Genomic DNA, 22,463 nt, shown 5'->3' on the forward strand with positions numbered 1-22,463 from the left:
AGAGAGAGAGAGAGAGAGAGAGAGAGAGAGAGAGAGAGAGAGAGAGAGAGAGAGAGAGAGACTAGAGTTAGGTGGTTCACGGAGTTCAGGCACTCTTATGGAGATTCACCAAGAGCAACACCAGCAACCCAGAACCTCATTGTGTTTACCTTATACATCTGAATCAAGGAGGTAAGTTTCCTATATACAGCTGAATAAGGAGGCGGGTTGATGGTATACAACTGCATGAGGAGGAAGGTTTTACCAGATTTGGGTGGGGTCTCTGTAGGGGAGCAGTATCAGGCTGCAGTCACCCCAGAGGAGGAAGCTGTGATTGATGGATTTTGCATGAAATCTCACATGAAAAGAGAGTTCTGCTCTCCCTCTAGCCTCACCTAGAAAGGCTTTGCTATTTCCATGGACACTGGGGTCCTTAGTATGCCCATGCAGACAAACCCCACTTGCACAGGGCTTCCTCCATGGCCTGCAGGGGAGTTCTCCTTCTGGAGGATGAAAACTGTCTCACAATGATAGAGAGTCAGCACAACATAAATTACATGTTCCCCGAGCCAAAACAGATTCCAAAATCAACTAATGAGACTGTGCCATATAAGTGACCTTTGGATGTGAGAAACTTAAATCTACCCTCATCAGCCTTCATTACCAACATTTAGAACCTTCTGGACAAGCATTAAAGGCTCCAAAACAGAACATTGGGAAATGCACCACAATCTGTGAGCAAAACCCTTTGTAATTTCTTCCGGAAAGAGCCACACAAACACTCCCCTTCATTCTTCAGTCTCATAAATGCATAGAAAACACGCAGTTTCTAAGGAATGATAAGTAACCCCCTACTCTCAGCTATTACTATTTCTGTATCATCTATGTGTTTAATATTGCCAACCTCAATGTTACAGGCAAACCGTAGCATACAAATTGTCTTCGACACCAAGACACTAAGAAGTCTTACTGCTTTCTAGCATGGTTTACTTGGGTGAAGCTCTGAGGTCCACTGGCATTAACCATCACTCCCCTCCAGCTCCCCACAGAAGTCAAATAATGTTCTCCTTCTGTGCCCTGATGATATGGCTCCATTATCATCAATGAGAAAGGTTCTTTAGAGAAAAATTGGTACCATGTGTTTGTAATCCCAATGCTAAAGGGGCAAAACCCAAAGTACCTGCCGACCCCTGGACAGTCAGCCTATGCTGTAGAATATTATTTTAACAATGTGAACATGTGCTACATTTATTTATGCTACAGAATATTAGTTTTACTGTATAAAAAATAATACATTTGTTTTGCTGCATTTGTTTAATGATACAAAGATATGGGTTTAATTATGTAAAAATCTGTTGCATTCATTTCACCTTCCCTGCCTAAGACACCTGATTGCTCTAAGAAAGAGCTGAATGGCTAACATCTAGGCAGAGAAACGATAGGCAGGGCTAGCAGGTGGAGAGAATAGTTAGAAAGAGAAATCGAGACTCAGAAAAAGAAAAAGGGAAGAATGGGAGGAGGAGGAAAGGAGGAGGGACATGCCCAGGGCCAGAAGCCAGGCAGATGCCAGTGAGACAGACGTGGAGAAGCAGTGAAAGTAAGATAAACAGAAGTAGGAAAGGTAATAAGCCCCGTCGCAAGAGGTAGATAAACAGGTTAATTTAAGTTAAAAGAACCAGCCAGGCACAAGCCTAAGCTAGGTCATGTATTCGAAACTAATGATAAGTCTCTGGGCCATGATTTGGGAGCTGGTTGATGCCCCCCAAAATAGTCTGGTACAAGCCTCACCGAATCAGTAAGTAAGGGACCGAGGGGAGAGCCTATTTGAGCAGCTAAGGAGAATAGTAACAGGAACAATCTCACAGTCTCTATGCGCATATGTATGGATGTGCTCCTCCTGAAGGGGGCAGGGGAGGGGAAGGTAGACAAGAGGAGTGAAGAGCAGATAAAGGAGAAGGGGCCCAGATACAAATGTACCTTTGAAGACCCTAGCACCTTGTATTCAGGCAAGAAAAGAGAGTCACAGAATGCACTCTGAGGAGCCTGAAAGAAAGCAACACAACACCCTACTGTGGAACGTGTCTACCAACTAGAGGGAATCCCTCAGTTGTTCAATGAAGCAAAGAAAAGAATGTTTAGAGCCTTTGCAACCACCTCTGGGTCATTAGAATAGAACATAAACTCTCTGGTCCCTTAAATTTTAATGAACCTGAACCTTTTAAAGGTGGCAGCTAGAGCAAGTTTAGCAGGGAAACAATTAAAATGTTAATGGGACCTCTCCTGTAAATAGATTTATGAAAGTCGGAGAATGCTGACAGAGTTTTTCCTGGCTCACACTTCTTAACTGTCAGTTGAATTCAAGCAAAATTTGCTTTTTAAGAAATGCAAAGCCCACATCTGTATGATGTAACTGCTGGTGCCTACTGTGGTTCCTATATCAAAATTCATTCCCGTAGTGCATAACAGCCCTAAAGCTACTCTGCTATCACATAATTGGCCAGTGTGCATTGAGTGTTGAGTGCCTACTTGTTTTCTTGTGCATTTAGCATTGAAGCATATTTAATGGAAGTCTGAGTTCGTTTTCTCTCATCCCAATACATAGAGAGTTCAAAAGTTCAGAAGATAGGAAGTGCTTCTCAGCATAAGCTGTGAAATGCATTGGAAAATAAATTTTTGATGTCATGATACATCCCCAGTTTATTCATGCTGAGAATTGTTTTCTTATCTTTTGGACTTTGACAACTAGGCTAACCAAAATTTGTTTGAACTCCATAAATACATAATAAAATTTGACTACTATTTTATTATCATCAACTTCTTTCCAGCTCACACTGAGGCATGTTGACAAATAAAACCATGATTTGAAAACAGTGTTTACTGTGAAATGACCGCCAGTCATCCACCATCCCACCTAGTCCCACTGTGTGCATGTGTGTGACACAGTCATCCACCATCCCACCTAGTCCCACTGTGTGCATGTGTGTGACACAGTCATCCACCATCTTACCTAGTCCCACTGTGTGCATGTGTGTGACAGTCATCCACTATCTCACCTAGTCCCACTGTGTGCATGTGTATGACAGTCATCCACCATCTCACCAAGTCCCACTGTGTGCACGTGTGTGAAACATGACATGAACTATCCACTCCAAGTGCACAGTATGGTTTTCTCAGCCACACACACCTAGCTGTACAACTCTTCATGAACCATATCCTTCGCAGTGTGACAATACACGTGGGATTTGCAGCTATGAGTCCAGAAGCAAAAACTATTCAAATGGGTTGATTTTTACCAATCAGCTTCCACTACACTAAATCATGGAAGCAGTTTTCTTAATAATTCAAAAAAAATGAGAGCTAAACTCTCCTGGGACTGCCTCCTTCCCTCAAGAGCAAAATGCACTAAAGCTCAGAATTACTGTCAATTCCTAATTAACCGTATCAATGAGCAGAAACATTAAACACCACTGAAAACTGTCCACTGCAGAGTGACAGAAAACATTTTCCAGATCATAAGTTGACAAGCCATGTAATTTATACACAAAGAATTGATTCGCAGAGCTGCCTAAAAGCGTCCTTAAAAATCCCAAGCATGTCCTCATTGCCACGTGGCTATGGAACAGAGTTGTAGGGTTTGCTGCTGTTGTTGTTCACACAAGCAAGAACTCTCCAGGCATCTGCAGCAAACATGAATGTCAGTTATCACTGCTGAGACAGACAGCTGTATCATTAATCCCCATCCCCACGTCCTGAAACATTCCTGAAATGGATAACTTTTATGCTGGACATTAGCTCTTTCCTGAAAGAGATGGAGGAGGCCCTGAAGTTCATCTATAACAAAGGCTCCAGGCCCGTAGGTTATGCAGTGCAGTTAGGAACCTTGGGATGTGCCAGTGAGAAGAAAATTGCATGCACATAGGGATAAAGATAAAGACACTAGTAACTATGTGGTCCCCAGAGGTGTGTCCCATTCACAGCTTCTAACACCTTACCCTGCACGTCCTTCCCACTCACTTTAGGGAATGTTCTCTAGCCCCATCCTAGCTCACCTTCCAGTGAAAAATGGTGATTTCCAGAACTTCCTCTAATGACTTTGGCTTCTTCCTTTCTAATATCAGCAATGCTCTCCCCTAATTCCTTCATGGTATCTAAATATCTTATAATAATTCATACTGATAAGTCTCCTTGGGACATTCTCACCTACCTGATCATCTCTGTAGACACAGGAGAACAACTTGATGGTTGTGGGTTGACGAGTTCTGCTGGAGTAGTATGAAGTCACTCTCTTTGCTGAAACGTCTAACCAGGGGACTAATGGACTGAGAATAATGGCAGATAGAGGGTGAACGCCTGGTCAAGCAACATGCACGGAAGGATGCTCTACAGGAGCATCTCCTCCTAGTCACCGTGGCCAAAAATGATGCCTGTGGGAAGAGCCTTCTCTGCTAGATCAGTGTGCTTCCACTGGGTCCATGGGGCAGTTCTGAGTCTCGTTTTCCAAGAGTGGCACTCACTGTCTGTTTTCCAAGTTCCCACTTTATACAACTTCTCTGGGGCCTTCTGCAGCCTTCTCACAGTTTAGCTCCCTCTCTATGTTCTTTCCCCCCTGCCTTCTCTGTCTGTCAGAATGCCTGGTTTTCCATTTTTGCTGACACTGTCTCCTCATCTGCCTCTCCTGTGGTTCCTGTCCAGACCACACTCCCGACTCCTCTCCTCAGATCTTCTCCAGGAGCCCACAAGTGGGACCTCGGGGCACACACTGACCCATATACGCATGCTAGAATACCTCTTCTCCCATAATTTCCTCCCTCCTTGTGTTCCCAGTGCTAGGGTTTCCTTAAAAGCTTTCTCCCTCAGCTCCCACTCGCACTGGCACTAGCTTCTGTTGATGCTAATCCTTCCAGTCTGCACCTATCATCTTCCGCTGTATTTCCTGGTTTCAACATCACCCGCTTCTCCCTAGACTGGGAACAGAAGTTCCCAATGGGACTCCCTTTCCCTGGACTCATTCCCAAACCATCATCACTCAAGACGCAAATGTGACCAGATTAGCCTTCTGTTTTGAGTTCATGTCTTCTTGGCTATGGAACTAAGAAGCTGAGGTTGACAGCACTTCAGAATAAATGTTTACTTAGAATGAATGACACTGGTGCCCAGATGTCCCACAGTGGTGGGCAAAGCCTTCCTGAGCTGTCCCATCTGAGCTGACCCAGACTCCTCCTTTGCTTTGTTCTGTACAGCTTCACTGTCCTAGATGTACTATGGGAAAATGAGTTATCTTATAGTTTTTATAAGAGAAGCTCTTGCCTACATTTCTTCTTCTCGTCCATTTCACACAACCATCGCCACCAGCGCCTTTCACCCACCACACCTTTCCCCAGAAGCCCGTGAGGGATAATGAGCCCTGCAAGCCTTCTCAAAGTTCATGCCCTCTTTCTTCTTCCCAGTTGGGCTGGAAGCTATGTGGGTAGCCTTGATAGGTCAGTTTGTGTCCCCCAGATCTTACTTGACTCTGAACAAATGCTTGTTGAACAAACTAGTAAGAGCAGATAAACCAACCACATATAAAAGAATCAAGTGAGTGATTTGATTTCAGTATCAAAGAAAAGAAAAAACGGCAAGAAAATGACCAACCCTAGAGCAGACAGGAGCTCTGGGGTAAGCTCACTAAATTCTCATCTAGTCCCAGTATGAACATGCTCAAAATCAAAGGGCTGGATTCAATGGAGAAAAAAAACTAGGCTTATACCTGAGTCAAATGTGTGCTGCTAGGATACGGAAGAAAAACATTAGGAGTGCTGAGAATGGCATTTCCAGGTCTCTAGTACTTCCGTTAAAGCTTAGATGGTGTAGCCATGTGGATGGGTGTAGCTCAGTGGGGGAACACCTGCCTCCCTCGCCTACGCCTACATAAAGAGGAAGCCCTGGACTCCAGTCCTGGAACTAAAATAATAAGAATAAAAATTAATTAATTCCATGACAGCTTGCTCACCTTCTGGAGGGGTGTTTATACAATAAACCTCCTCAGAAGAAGGCTGGAAGATCTCCTGCTGGAGCTGGGGGCAGAGTTCTCCTGAGCATTATTAGAACAAAGGCTGCTTTCCCCTCAGCAAGGGTTTGCAGGTTTGCAAACAGGCTCCTTAGGCCTGAGGTGCTCCTAAGTTGCAAGCTTCTCAGTTTCCACTCTGTGTGCTGCATCCTTCTGGGATGCTCCTTGGGGTACCCAAGGAACTGAGGGGAGGTTAGCGTTACAGACACCCAGCTTGGGCTGTCTGCACTGACTGAAGGGACTGCGAGAGAATCTGCCGCGGATGAGGAATCTATCCTCTCTCCATAGATAAATGCTGCAGTGGACTAACTGGCTATCTTGGGAGCAGAGTAAAATCACAGACCTTTCCTAAGTGGACCAAAGAGAAATCTAAAACACAAAATTCCAAAAGACACGTGTTTAATAAATGTTAATGAAATTGAATCAGGAATCAGAATAAAAGTCCTTGAATACAGTAAGGTAATTGGGGGCCCCAATTTTAGATCCAGCCTAGTATCAAGTCCTAACTCTTTCTGAATTAGCTGTATGACCTTTCTGTGGATCTTCTTATCCTTATATGTAGTTTTTCAGAAAAATCTAACTTCTTTGAATATCAGCTTCTTTTTCATAAAATATACACTCTACAGTCATCTTCTGATATGTTTTTTGTGGGGACTAAGAGAGCTAAAATACATAAGAACATAATTTGCTCCTGAAACATACTAAATACCAAAGAGCTTTACAATAATCGGTTTTAATGAAAGAAAACAGTTACTAGAGACTCACTTTTATGACATGTATATATACATGTATATTACATATTTCACATATATATAAATGAAAGTAGGGGAACGTACGCATATGTTAGCATATATGTATTATATGCACACATTTATTCCTCATTCCATTATTGAAAGAAAATGAAACCTTTCATTTACAATATGACTGGAACTGGAGATCATTACATTAATGAAATAATCCAGGACAGAAATCCAGACATGACCGGACCCTGGTTTCATAGACATTTCCCGTACTAAGGTGATAGCCCAAGCTAAGGCTGGAGGGTGGTGTGCAGTAGACAAGAAGTTCTAAGTACACACAGAAGGATGGAAGCATTCTTTGCTATTGCTTCATAGAGAGAGTGGACATAGGCACAGAGGGGCCTCTGAACGACTGAACTCCTGCACAGATCTGTGCTTCAACATGAGCACGGACTCTTGAGGACTCCAAAACCAATTGGCCCATAGTACGTTGGCAAAGCCATTCCTCATATGAGCCAGGTTTAGAGGAATGAAAGACTTCTGCAGGAAGATCCAGGATGAGTGTTTATAAACAACCAGGCGATGTGTACACAGATGGACAACTGCAGCTTCCTCCCCCGGGATGATTCCAGCCTGAGATGGCTGCCTACAGAGATCTCCTCCCTCGACTAGCTAACTCCTCCACCCTGTGTTGGACCCTAATAAACAGGAGGAGTTCCAGATTGTGGTGGCAGTGGTTAGAGAATCCCACATAAGCCCACTTTAGTGTGTGTTCCTGTGTATCTGTCTTTTCTAAATTCCCTTGCCACCCCAGCCAGGGTTCTGGGACCCAAGGTGTGTATGTAGGTCACGGCAAGTGTAGATTATAATAATGTATATAAACACTATCTTTTAAAAAAGACAGGCAATGTCTGAGGAATGATATTCAAGGTTGACCTCGGGCAGGTACATGCAAACTAGCACACATTTTTGCACACAAACACATGGATACATGCACATACACACAAAAAAAACACACACTTATGGTGAATGGCTAAAGACATAGATAGGCTTATCTGAATTTAAACATCACACAATGTACACAGGAGTCAAATATCCCACAGTGGTCCTCAAGTATACACAATATGTATGGATTAAAGCAAAACTAATTTTAAAATTAAATTATATACAATACAAATATATTAAATAAAAAAATTTAAAGTATATGAAAGACCATGAGCTGACCATAATGCTGTGTGTGGACAGGCAGCCAGCTGGGCTACATATAAAAACAGGAATACGAACTGCACAAAGGGTATTTCAGTGCTGCTGTTTATAGGATTTGGCAACTGACAAAAATATAAAACTTAAATTACTCATAAGTTGCCATAGAAAAGGAGTTGTTACAATCATGGTACCTTAAACTCATAAATACCAAGAAAGTAAATTAGAAGAAAAATAATTTTAAAGAATGTTTCCAGGCTTAATAAAGTAGAAGATAGGCAAAGTACCCAAAAAGGTAGGAGGCAGAGATGAGGAGAGATGGCCTGTGGCATTCTGAGCTGAACCCCACAGAGATGATCAGTATCTAGCTCAACATGCAAGTCTGTAGTTCTACAAAGCCTGCAGCTAGCTGTAGAGATAGAGGCCATATCAGAACAGAGTGCATGATGGGAGCCTGTAGGAGGGAAGGCAGGAGAAAGGACATGAAGGGGGAGGAGGGAAGCTGCAGAAGACACTGGGAATACATATGAACAGGCCAAAGTAAAGCTATAGAAAAGAAGCAATAGAAAGAACTAGCAATGTCACACGCTACAGAACGTGAGGAGAGAGTGTATTCAAAGAAGACAGGCTCTGAGAAGGATCAACAGCAGAGGAGAACCGGAAAAATTGAATAAATTGATAAATTATTAAAAAAAAATATCAAGTTCTGGGAGGATGGCTCAGTGGAAAATTGGACCTGAGTTCAGGCCCCATCATCACAAAAAGCAGCAGAAAGAAGTTCATGCTTGTAACCCTGGCTCCCACAAGGAAGAAACAGGAGGGTCCCTGGGGCTTACTGACCAGTCATATAACCTAAACTATGAGTTCCAGTTTGGGTGAGATATCTTGTTTCAAATCAAAAAAGAAACAAACAAATAAAAAGAAAAAAACTCAGACAGTTCTGACGAATGGACTAGAATAGAGGACCAGGAGATAAACATACAAAACTATGCCCACATAATTTTTGACAAGGGGGACAAAAACATATATTAGAATTATCAACCTGTTCTACAAATGATATACACAAAACTGGATATTTATCTAGAAAAGAATTAAACTGAGTTAGCATCTTTCACCTTGTAGAAAAAAAATCAGTCATAATGGATTAAATATCTTAGTTTAAAACCTGAAATACTGAAACTTCTAGATGAAAATACAGGGAACAATTTTGAAGGCTCTGGAGTAGGCAAGAACTGTCTGAACAGAACTTTAGGAGTGCAGAATTAGCACCAGTCCTCAACAGATGGGACACATGGAATTAAAATCCCTCTGTTCACTAAAGGACACCATCATGCGAGCACAGAGCCCACAGAATGGGAGGAAATCATTCTTCAGAGGAGAATTAATACATGTTACAAATAACGGCAGAAAGCAGATACCAAGGAAATAAAAATGCCAATCAACAAATGGTCTAACGAATTGGGCACACAGCTTTGGGGGTGGGGGGAAGGGAGATCATACCATAAGTGACCAACAACTGTTTTTAAATGTATTTCACATTCCTAGACATGAAGGAAAAGCAAACTAAACTTACTTAGAGATACAAGGGAAAACTTTATTCACTGCTAGGAGGAGAAAAATTAATTAATACATTTTAGTTAGGGCTGTATTGCTGTGATGACACACCATGACAAAACATGAAGAGGAGAGGGTTTGTCTGGCTTACACTTCCCCATCATAGTCTATCACCAAAGGAAATCAGGATAGGAACTCAAACACAGTAGGAACTTGGAGGCAGGAACTGATGCGGTCATCCTAGAGGAATGTTGCTTACTGGATTGCTCCACATTGCTTGCTCAGTCTGCTTTCTTACAGAGCTCAAGACCACCAGCCTCAGGATGGCACTGCCCACAATTGGTTGGGTTCTTCCTGTCAGTCACTAATTAAGAAAATGCCCTGGAGGCTTGCCTGCAGCTGGATCTTACGGAGACATTTTCTTAATTGAAGTTCCCTTCTCTCAAATAACTTTATCTAGTGTCAAGTTGACATTAAAACTATCCACGAAACCATCCATGTGAAAATTAGTATGGGTTTCCTCAAAAATTAAAAACAGAACTACCATATGACCCAGCTGTTCTATTGCTGGGCACATACCTAGGGGACTCTGCATCTTAGTTAGGATTTTCTATTGCTGTGGAGGGACACTATGACCAAAACAACTCTAATAAATGAAAACATTTAATTGAGGGGGCAGGCTTACAGTTCCAGAGGTTCAGACCATTAGCATCATGACTACATGCGGGCAGGTGCAGTGCTGGAGCTGAGAGTCCTACATCTTGACTCAGAGACAACAGGAAGTCACTTGACTCACTGGGTGATATTCCAAGCATAGGAAACCTAAAAGCCCAGGCCCACAGAGTCACACTCCTTCAACAAAGCCATACCTCCTATGAGTGCCACTCCCTTTGTGGGCCATTTTCTTTCAAACCCCCACACCTCACCTACCATAGAGCTATTTACACATACATATTTATTGTTTCTGTAATTACTGCAGCAAGGAAATAGAGCCGACTTTCATGTAATCAACAGATAACTAGGTAATAAAAATCTGGTACATGTTCTAAATGGAATATTACTCAGCTGTTAAGAAAAATGAAATAACTAAATTAAAAAAAAAGATGGATTTAGAGAGTGTGACATTAAGTGAGGTTACCCAATATCAGAAAGAAGGAAAAGAATATTCTGTTGCATATGCAGATCCTAGCCTACACCTGTATATACATGTGTGTATGTACAATTGTGGTTACAATACAAAAGAAGGAGTGGTTTTAGGTGTTGAGGGAGGACAGGATACAAAGGGCAGACACACAAGTCATGAATGGGATACGAAGCAATTATTTCAAGTTTTAGCTCTGTTGTATGTTTTTCTTTGTTTACTGGTAGATAAGTGCATAAACATGTAATTGATAGTGAAATTGTAAAACCCTAAGTGAAGCCCCACAGCTTCAGAATGGCCATTCTAACTGTATGGATATCCATTGAGACACATAGAGCTTGAGACAGGGCAAATGCTTGAGTGACTATGTTAACTTATCCCTGTAGTGTTTATTATTCGTGAATTCATCATAATAACATGATTCTTATTTTTTCTTAATTAAGAGGCCGAATGATAGGAGATACCTCAAGTTATCCTCTGGGCTACACACTCACGAGCATGCATGTAGACACACAAAGAAAGAGAGAAGAAAGAGAGCGAGGGAGGAAGAAAGGAGAAATGGGGAAAGAGGGAGAGAGGAAAAGATGGAGAAAGAGAAGGACAGGGAAGAATGATAGTGAAGTGTTAATAAGCTGTCATTAAGCCATAAGAGATAAGGCAAAGCAGCAGGGTCAAGACAGGTCAACAGACAAGGCAGATTACAAACAGAAAGTAGAAAATATTTGTGAATGGAAAAGAAATGGCACAAGTGAAAAAAGCCACAAATAAAGAAGAGGGGATGTAGAGAAAACACACCAGGAAGCTCTGAAGCATCAAAATAAGAGTGTCATGGACAGGAGTGCGGGACAACAGAAAAAACAGTTAAACAAGGGGAACTGGAACAGGGACAGGAACCACATGCAAATGTACACAATTCCAATGTTACCAATAAGGCATGGATTGCTGAAGCTGGGGCCAGCTACGTTGACAGAGAGAACTATTGCTAGATGTAGTTTACATCTGGTAGAAAGATCAGAGCGGGTATAGTTTAAACATAGTGAATTGAGGTGAAAATGGTGAAGGAACCACCAGGGAGCATGGTTGAAAGCGTAAGTCACAAACAATCCCACACCAGGTTGGAATTATGATTAATAGAATGGTTATTTATTTAAAGGGGAAAAACTTACAGATCACCGTCCCAGACAACAGCCCTCTGCGCAATCAGGAAGAGAGCCTAGTCGCTGGAAGCTGAGCCGGAAGCCAGAGAGCTAGCCGGAGGGAAGCGGCCGCTTTTTTAAAAGGAGAGAGACCATGCCCCCAATGGGCTGGTATCTCAGCAGCTGTTGGCTGAGGGAGCAAGGAGCAGAAGGAGCTCCCCGCAACACACGGTGAACAGAAACAGGGCTCCAGAGACAAGAATCAAAGGTGACCCGGCTACTCCCCAGCCATGAAACTTCAGCCAGGTTCTAAATTCCTTGAGTTCCCTACCCCTCCAATTTTGGCTCCAGGTTTCCACATCAGCTGTAGAAGTCTGGACCACATTTCTGCACAGGTCTGTAGTCGGGAGAGATTGTATTATGGTCTGTACCTGAAGGGTCCTCTTGGAAGGTTTATCTGAATGGCAATGCTCAGCAGTGAACCTTTAGAGAAGTGATTGGCACCTGAGGACAATGACTTAGTCAATAGCTAAATCCCTGCTAACATCCCAACTTAATAGCATCAATGGGAGGTGATGGTCTAGTTGAAGGGAACAAGCATAGGGCACACCCTGGGAAGATATAGCTAGTCCGTACCCTAGCTCATCCCCTCCCCACTTCCTGTCCTCCCTAAGGTGGGCGACTTTGCTCTACCACACTGCTAACCATGGTGTTCTGTCTCATTCAGCGCACAAACAGCAAAACAATCCAATCATGGCTAGAAAACTCAGACACTTTGAGCCAGGGAAACTCTTCTTCCTTTACTATCTATATAGGCATTTTTTTTTTCACCACACAGCAAAGGCTCCAACACATGTAAATGCAGTCTATCTGCCGTGCTTTAAATTCTCCGTCATACATAAGATGCCCATATTAGAGCACGGATTTGGAACGTCCCCTATAGTTTAGGAGACTCTTTGGTTGAACATTGACCTTACCCTCATAAAGTCTCCCCTCCCAGGTGTTAGACAAACATAAGTATCCCAAGTTCTAAGATCGTAGGCAGCTAGCTCTATCCTAATTCAGTGCTGATCTCTACAACACCTCCATGTTGGGGGATATTCAATCACACTGTGAACCCCAAGTTTGCATTTCAATTAATTAAATAAACCTAACGTTAGGTCAGGAGGCTGAGTTAGAAACTAGTTAATAGAAAGTAATCAAAGAGCATCAGAGGGCATCCGGAAGAGACAGGCAGATACACTGAAAGTAGTAGGGTGAAGCTTTCTCTATTTTGGAGTAGAAGGGAGTGTTTCTTGGGAGACATATGCTATGGAGATGTGGGGAGTCGGGCATACAGAATAAAAGAAAAGTAAGAAGCCATATGGTAAATGTAGATTAATACAAGCAGGTTAATTTAAGTTATAATAACTACTGCGACAAGCTTACTCTAAGGCCAAACCCTCATAATTCATATGAAGTCTCCATGTCATTATTTGGAAGCTGGCTGGCAGGGCAGACAAAGACTCATTACATCTCCATGTTGACTGTTTTCATCTCATTATTAAGCAAGTGTTCCCAAAAGCACATCACAAAGTTTTAATATAACAACTGATCATTTATCCTTTGACGCCTCAAAGATCTGGATTGAGTTTGTTTCCTCCTCCAATTTAATCCTGTGTAAAACATGTACAGAGTACCATTAACATAAGTAAAGTCATAAACATCCTCTTATCAAAATGTCATCACCGTGTGGCTCACACCTGTAATTCTAGCATTCATGAGGCTGAAGCAGGAGGATTGCTGAGAGTTCAAAGCCAGCCAAGACTATAGCATGGTATAGTCTACCAAACAAACACAAAGCCTTAAGGCCACCACCAAGCAGCAGTCAGGAATTTCTCATGCAGAGTCTTAAGTAGGCAGAGAAAATTCAGAACTTCTACGAGTATTGTGGAACAATTAGCACGCAAAAGGAGCACTGATGCCCACAGAACCCAGAGCAGGTGCAACCCAGAAGAGGTGCCCAAAGCATTTTGACATCCCCTAGGTTGAAAATATAGGCATCAATCCTACTGAGACGACATGGGGAAATTGAAACAAACTTAAAAAACAGCATAAGCCTGAATGCTCTGGAATAGTTCAACCCCAACTCTGGATCTAGGAATGGCGTGGTGGCAGAGGCCTGCTGGTAATATGTACTGGGGGCAGGGTGGAGGTAGCAGGATCAGGAGTTCAAGGACACTTTTCAGCTCACAGTGGGTGAGATCAAGTCTAGTGAGGGCTGCCTGTGGCACCTTGTCAAAAACAGAAAGAAAATGAAGAAGAAAGGATAGGAAGAACCCAAGTATCTGGGTTCAGACCTGGTGGTGCAATCTCAACTCAGCCAAGCCTCTTCCCATTGAAAGCCCTGCCCATCTTACTTGCCATGGGACAGGTAAATGCAAAGGAGCTAGAAGCCACCTGCTGTCTAAGTAAGAACATAAGGGAGTTAACCCACTAGCCACAGTGGAGGGCTGACTTTCTCCATCAGCCCACATCAGTCACCCGAAGTTTCCAAACCGTGATCGAACAAAATCATCAGGCGGGTCGATCATCACAAGAGTCGGAAAATCCATGGCACACAGCTTTTGCCTCATTAATAAATTTTCTAAATGAGTTTCCCTTCTAAGACATGCAATCATGAATGTAACAAGTCTGTCATTCTGACTTTTGGTTAGTTGCCCCTGTTTTCACTTTGTCCTCCTAAACAAGGGGCACCCAACTCTTTGCTGCACTGATGACTGGGAAGTGTGTTTCGGTAGGATGGCATACTTTCATTACAATCTTTACCTCATCTGCAGGCTGTCTCCACCAGTGATTGACTGCAGAGTTCCCTAACAATCTCCGGGAGAATTCTCTCACATTTAACAAATAGGCAGGTGTGTGACAGCCAAGTGCTTTATGTGACTGTGTTCTACACGCCAAGAACTGCAAAGAAACCTGGCAGTAGATCCTACTGCAGTTCCTGATGAATGAGCTCCAGCACAGAGGGGACCACAAACTAACATGACTGGATTTCCCCTACCCTAAAGTACTCAAAGTCAGAGCAATTTTAGCAATTCCTTGAAAAACATGTCCTTATTAAATCTTACAAGAATTTGTATTGGTTTTAATATCTGACTTCATCTCATCTGATATGTAAATGAGTTACAATTCTTTTTTTTTTCAATTGCAGGATCATCATTCTAGACCAAAGAGTGGACAATGAAGAGAGGAATACTGTCATGTAAAAGTGGGGTGTGTCTTCCCACTCAGTCCAGTGTTTATGGGTGAGTGAGACAAGGCAACCCAGGGCTCACTATAACAGTAATACGGCGAAAGCAAGTTTGCTCTAAAGTATTGTAAGACAAAGGCTTTCATACGCACAGTGTGATGTTTCCTGGGATAACCAGAAGAGTTTAAATTCACTTCTTCAAAGTAAACAATGCAAATCTATGTCAAAAGTCACAGTAATTCCTCAAATTTCAGAATACACATTTAGGCACTACATAGTCAAAGTTGTGAAACAGAATGACACCCTAGCTCTGTTCCTAGTTCATGACCCGAGCAGTAACCAAACAGCAGACTGAATTTCACAGAGAATGAAATATTGAAAGGTAAGGTGAACCCCGAACGGTGTTTTTCTTACCTGGAAAAGCAAAGCTAGGAAAAGGTATGTGTGCCTTTGGGTTATTTCTCCCAACCACTTTTTCTATTATATAATATTTCAGAAAAGCAAAGAAGAGGGAATGCAGAAACGTTCAAAGGACTTTGCAGTCTGCCCGAGAGCAAAACAGGGAAAGCTGAGTGGGACCCGGCTTTCTCCAGCAGACTAATGTAAAGAAGACCTGGCAGAAACTTCTTGAGCCAGTTAAGTAGACCAGGCTACTAGACTTCTCCGAACTCCTCCCAGCGCGCCAGATGGTGACCAAGAACAAGACATTTCCCTGTGTTACCCACTAATGCAGGAGGAATCCCTCCTGCGCCCCTTCCTCCTAACTGTTGGATTAACCACCCAGGGCCTCTCCCTGCTGCTGACACACGCATTGCTGGTTCTCGCCTCTCTCATCAGATCTTTGAAATAGTCCATTCTTTGGACTTCATCATACCTCCCATAAGGGGGGGGGGGAGATGTGCAGAAACGCATTGAATAAAAAAAAAAAAGTCAAGGTAGTTCCCTTTCAACGGGATTTAACGTAAAAGCCTGTGGGAAGTGGACAGTTACTCCCCAATATGAGATACATACACTCAAACTCTTGCGGGGGTCGGGGTCTGACAGGTGCTTGGAAAATATCAGGTTGGAAGCATTGCATCTTCAGTGGCAGTAGTTGTGCTGGGCGGGGAGGGGGCGCTGCCTAAGGTCTAGTGTGTGTTAAGGTTCCCGCCCCGTACCCAGTCAATGACATCCTCAAGTTCTCATGCCCAGTGCCTGACTGCACCGCATCCCTCCATTGCTTCCCCTAGAGACCTGGTCTCTTCCTCTGCCATGGTGTCGCGCGGGTAGGGCGGGGGCACATGGAACTACGAAGCTGTCCGCACGCTTTCCGGAGCTGCCGGGCTCCACTTACATGCCGGGCTGGAGCTGCAGGGCGCTTCCTGGCGGCCAGTGATAGGCGGCCCAGACGCAGAAGCACCAGAACCACAGTGGGGAGGTCATCTCGTTGAGGCTGAGATGGTAGGGACACCGCCCCAACTGCGCGCGCGGTGCACCGCTCGGGATCTGCAAGTCCGAATCCCGCGCAGAAGTTGGGCTCGCCAGGCAGAAGTTGCAAGTGCCGGGCTCGCTCTCGAGGACCGCGACGTGCGTCTCGCAGCGGAGGGCGCGGCAGCAGCTAGACCCCAGCAGGCGACACAGGCAACAAGCGAGCGCGTGCTAGTAGTGGCCGGCCAAGCCAACCCCAGGAGCTGTAGCCCAAGAGCTGCACAGCCCCTGCATTGCTGGAGACAACTGGAGACCAGCGAGCCCAGCGGTCCTGCAGCCCCCGCAGTCCTGGTGCCATGGCAACGCGCTCGCCGCCCTCTGGCCCCAACCCCTCCGGAGCGCTTAAAGAGACAGCCCCCTGGCCACCATGAGCTCCTTGCACTGCAGGGCCGTCCCCGCCCCCACGCCCTCTTCACCCTCTCTCCCCCAAGAGGCGTCGGGCGGTGGCTGGGGAAGCATCTGGCACCTCACATCGTGTTCTTCCACCAATAATCCACACAACTCTACTCCCAGCCTCTTCCTCCAAAGCCTTTGAGCATCCTCCGCCCCAAACCAGCAAAGATGCTAAGCAGTGCGGGCTTTCCCCCCTCCAACACCAACCTGCTTAGGACCAACCAGCTGCGCCTCTGCCACCAGCGGAGAGCAAAAGCAAGCTGACTTTTTTATTCCCTCCCGCTCAGCTCCCTCCCACCTGAAGGCTGTGAGGACAGTCTGAGCACAGATCTGGGGGAGGTAAGCTTGAAGTGGGGAAGGAATTGCAATTGACCGAGTGCAGTCTGCTGCCAAATCGACAGTTGCTGTACACATCGCTGGCGCGTCCAGAAGTCCTGGATATTCAAAATGAGATAATCTCCCTCCGCTGTATTTGGCCACCACCTCACTCATCTTAGGCACCAAGTTTTAAGAGGCACCGCCAACTCTTTGGAGTCATCTTCTCCAAATCTAGTCTCTTCTTCCTTCAAACCAGCTCCAATTGCCTAAAATCCGCAAAGCAACCTCCAGTTGCTAGCCCCTATGGTCCTTCCAGAAGGGAACAGCTTTTGCTGGAATCAGGGAGCTTAGGCTGTGGTATTGGCCAGCGCCGCCAGGGATGCGAAGCCAAGAGCGGAGCAGAGCGGTAGGCAGTAGCTTCTCCTACTGGAGGCTGTGCCTTTGCCGGCGCCAGCTGCTGTCTGGAAGGCCACAAGCCTCTGGGAGTGTGTTTCGTGAAAATAAAAATCTATGGCGCGTCATGCCCTCCAACAAGGACAACCCAGGCTTGGAAGCCATAATCTGCGCTTTAGCCCAACAAAACGTGCAGCAATCTGCACGGGGACAACTTTTTCTTTTATTCCTAAACTTAGAAAAAGTGGCTCTCCAGAGAGTTGTTCCTCGTCAGATACTTACAGTGATACTACCTGGCTTTCTTGCTCATAGGAACCCTAAAAGAGCCTTTCTGAAAAGATGTTTGGGATCCCCCCCCTCGCCCTCCGTGGATGAATTAATCACCTGCCCCTTAGTTTCCATCTTTCAAACCAATGTTCCTTTATTTCTTTCAGCTTTTCTGACACTGAGGAAACAAGTGGGCATTTCTGGAGGGACTGAAGGCATTCTGTTGAGACGTCTTTGAAAAGGAAAGAAAGGTCTGTGTGAAAGACAGTCATACCTGCATGCTTTAGTACTTCTTAATAGTTCTCGATTTTGAGATGAATTCTTGTAGTATCACCTATTTGTCTTAGATTTATCTGTCATTATATACTTATTCTTTAAGTTTAACATACACACACACACACACACGTGTGTGTGTGCCTTCTTTATTTGAGTTAAACTTGTGAACAAAATTTCAAAATTGTAAATGTTCAGCTAGTCAGCTTTTGGCATATATCCTGAAAAGATCATTTTAGAGCAGGTTGCACAAAAGAAAGATTTATTTATACCCGCCTAAAATATAAAAGAAGGATTCATTCTTAGGTTCTTTCCTAGAGGCGGTTCTGCATCCTGCAGGCCCTGGAGACCAGAAGTCCAACCCAGAGTCACTGAGCCTAGGGATAATGTCAGTGAGTGTTCCAGAGGTCTGAGGTCACTGGACCACCTTCTCAGCATAGATTCCTAAACCACGCTGGTATTGTAATATCCACTCCTCATTCTTCTCAGGGATCCTGAATTTATAGGTCATCTTTATTTATAAAGAAATAATAATAAACAAGTTTATTGTTTAATCTTCTCTCCTCTTCTTTGATCTCTCCTCTTCCACAGCAATGTTAATGGCCCAAGGCAAGCAGAGTCCTATGGGGATGAGAAGGCAAGAAAGTTACTGGCTAATACATAGAACAGTGTCTTCTAAACTGTGTGTCCTGACTGTGTGCAGGACCCCGAAGAAAGGATGAGGCTCACCTTTAAGGCCACTTCTTAAAACTCCAGGTTGTTTTAATACTGTTTTGATCTTAATTGTATTAATGACAATGTATAGCATACCCAAAGGTAACAGGATGGATTAACTGTCTCCTGAAATTCCCTGTGAAGTGCTAAGCCTTTCTTTGCTTCTAGACTAGTTTTAACTCTGTGGGGGTCTGCAACTAATCCCATTCCCTTCTAGAATGCAGACATTTTCTAAAACATTTCCTTTATTTATTTATTTATTTATTTATTTATTTATTTAAGATTTCTGTCTCTTTCCCGCCATTGCCTCCCATTTCCCTCCCCCTCCCCCAATCAAGTTTCCCTCCCTTGTCAGCCCAAAGAGCTTTCCTTGTATTAGAGAAAACTTCACAGAAGCAATAGTCTATATTTATTACAAAACCAAATTTTGAGTAAGTCATAACTGAAACTCACAAATATGTGAAGGCCTAAAGATAATGAAAAGATACTGAAATATATGTAAATTACCTGATTTGCATGACTATACTGAAGGATGGCTTGGGTATGTGGGAAGTACATCAGTCCATTGGAAATCCTGCATCTGAACAGTTTTCTTTCATGTACATTAGTTTGAAAGCACATTTATTATAGATGAACGAACACTGAGAGCACTTTAGAAGCAACAGAATAAATATGATTAGTGTATATTCCATAAATTGAGGTTTGTTTCAATGTGTTCTTTCATGGATAATTATCTAAATACAACATCATTGCATAAGCAACATCATTATGTGAAATGACCTTAGTATTAATATTTTTCCAAGAACTGAATGAACCTGATTTGAATTCAGCTCCCCTTTTGTAGCACACTCATGCACCTTAAAAAAACAAACAGTAAGGTGCGGGAGGCATAATGCAGTTAGTGAAGTGTTTGTAGGGCCACCGGGAGGACCGGAGTTCAATTCTCAGCACTCAGCTAAAGAAGCACAGCCTGGTTATGCATGCTCATGACCTCAGCACTGAGGAGATTGAGACAGGTGGCTAGCCAAGCCAGCCAGCCTAGCCTAATCTGCGAGGTCCCAGAGAGAGAGCCTGTCACAAAACAAACAAAAAACCACGGTGGAGGGATCATGAGGAATGACACTTTTGGTTAACTTCTGGCCTCCAAACACATGTATGCACGCATGTGTGTGCTCATTCCCCACTGAAAAGGCATACAAATCTGCCCATACTATATTCACAACCAGTTTGGATCAGTGAGCATCTGAAAATGTGTCAGCTATAGTCTTTCATATTAAAGCAACAATACAGCTCTCTGGCTTCAGAGTACTGTAGTCATACAAATGAAGCTAGAAATGAAAAAACAATTTTCCCTCATTGCCTAAAGTGGAAGACGTTATTGAATTAGTAAAGCAAGAGAACGAGTAGGATAGGAAAAGGACTAATTTCAAAATTTAAAAAGAAATTTATTATTAATAATAGCCCCCATGGAAAAGGTAATCCAGAATCATCACGAATTGAGTTATCTTTTTTCTCAGCTGATATATGTTATATATTATATATCAGCATATATCTATATTTCTTTATCTACATATAGATATGGAGATAGAGATATCAACAAACCAGATTGAGTCTTAAAAAATAACAGGCACAATATAGCTGTCAAATGTTACCTCTGAAGCTAGCCCAATGGTTTGGAGGGATTTCGGTGGGCATGCCTCATGACAGTCCCACTGTCTGTATATCTGTATCATAAGAGTGATAAATCCTAGCCTCTTCCTTGTTGCGGGGAGGGGTAAGCCAATTTTTATGCTTTGTGTATGCTGGTTATAGAGAGGAGTGCTTACCTCAAAAGAAATAGATTCAAGCCAGATGTTCTTCAAATCTTCCTCAGCTGCTGCTGAAGCTTCGCAGCCACCGAATACTTTATCTTCTCGTCTATCTTCTTCTAATTGAGAAATTGTTGATCCATGCAGTTCAACAGGCAGACTGCTGCAAAAGCCCCTCCTGCCAATGCCTTTCAGCACTGCTCTCCTGCAAACACAAAAACTCCTAGTGTCTGTATGGGGACTGAGCAAAAAGCGCAGGCCATCCCATTCAGCAGGTGTTGCGGGCTGAAAGAGGAGGTCAGAAAGCAATTCTTCAAAGGGCAGTCCCTGCCACCAGCGAGTGCAATGAATTGCCATTATAGAAGTGCCTACGAAGCACTAATGAGCCACGCACACCGAAATCTAGATGTCAGGCAAAATAGAATGAAATTCGCCCAGGACCCAACTGAGACTGTCACACCAAGATGTAGCTAATCATTCTCACTTTGATTTCATCTGCCACAAACCTGTGTCCCTACAAGTGCATAGCTAACTGCGTCTCCTTAAAGAAAAATGATAAATTCAACGAAACATCTTCAGACGTTTGTTTAATACTTCATCTATCACGTTTTTAGTTAGTAATAGGGACTTTAAAATTGTAAGTCGGGATGGAACTCCCATGCATTTATTAGAGCATTTATTAGAGTGAAAGACGTGGGCAGACACACAGCTGACCTGTACCTTTGGTTTTTAGAAACTAACACCTTGTACAGCTAATAGTGAATCTAACATTAAATTACAGTCCTAATTTTTTCTTTTGTTGAAAATAGTTTTTTTTCATATAATTATCCTGATTACAGTTTCCTTTCCCTATGCTCTTCCCCCTAACCTCCTTTTCATCTGGATCTACCCCTTTCTATCTCTCATTAGGAAACAAATAGGTATCTACAGGACAAAACACATAAACAGACGGAGAAGAGCCCAAGAGAAGGTACAAGAAGCAGATACAGACGCAGAGACACCTTGTTTGTTCCGTAACAGTTTTTGAAATGGACAATTCGACAGTGTTAAGCACATCACATTTGTGTGCAGTAGAATTCAGAATGTCTTCATTTTATTAAAGTGAAACTCCAAACTCATGAAATGTGAATTCTCCTTTCCCTGCAACCCTTGGGAAGCTGCCTTTCTAGTTTTCACATCTATGTCCTTATATCAAGGGAAGAAAGATCACTTAATTTGGGGCCATGAATATTTTTCATATTCTGCTGGATTCTGTTTCCTGGCACTCCATTAAGAATATGTACATCTAAAGTCATCAGGGACACTGCTCCTTGGTTTTCTTCTTTGGGTATCCTCATCTGGTATTGGTATTGGAGCAATCACTAGGCTGTGGGCATCCTCATCTGACATTGGCATTGAAGCAGGCATCCCCAGGTTGTGGGTATCCTCATCTGGTGTTGGTACTGGAGCATGCTTTCCCAGGTTGTGGGTATCCACATCTGGTGCTGATATTGTAGTATGCATCACCAGGTTGTGTTTCTTCCCTTGAGTGCTGAGGGCCAAATTCCAGTCCTCCTTCTGGCCCTACAAGTACTTCACCAACTGCATTATTACTTCAGCCCCTTACTGCTTGTTTTTAAGTTATTATATTAGATTGGGGTGGCCCTCTCCTTTTCAAGTATCTATAAGATTTTTCAGAAGGCTCAACAGTGGTTTGTCCTTAAATGCTTGAAAAAATGCAACAACAAAGACAGGATTTTCTTTAGTGGAAACATTTTATTCATGATTTTGATTATTCATGATTCATTAATTTTGAT

General features: G+C 43.3%; 1 protein-coding gene across 1 annotated transcript in view; it reads right to left on the reverse strand.

The window, feature by feature from the left end:
* LOC106143747 (EGF-like and EMI domain-containing protein 1) overlaps positions 1 to 16,772 on the reverse strand; it is a 649,376-nt gene extending 632,604 nt beyond the window's left edge. The window contains exon 1 of the mRNA XM_026782051.1: positions 16,368 to 16,772. Coding sequence (XP_026637852.1) covers positions 16,368 to 16,456 — 89 coding nt within the window. The 5' untranslated portion in view covers positions 16,457 to 16,772. The remainder of the gene's footprint in view (positions 1 to 16,367) is intronic.
* Positions 16,773 to 22,463: the final 5,691 nt, after the last annotated feature.

Source organism: Microtus ochrogaster, chromosome 1 (genome assembly GCF_000317375.1).
Source record: "Microtus ochrogaster isolate Prairie Vole_2 chromosome 1, MicOch1.0, whole genome shotgun sequence".
In the NCBI taxonomy this organism is placed as follows: Eukaryota; Metazoa; Chordata; class Mammalia; order Rodentia; family Cricetidae; genus Microtus; species Microtus ochrogaster.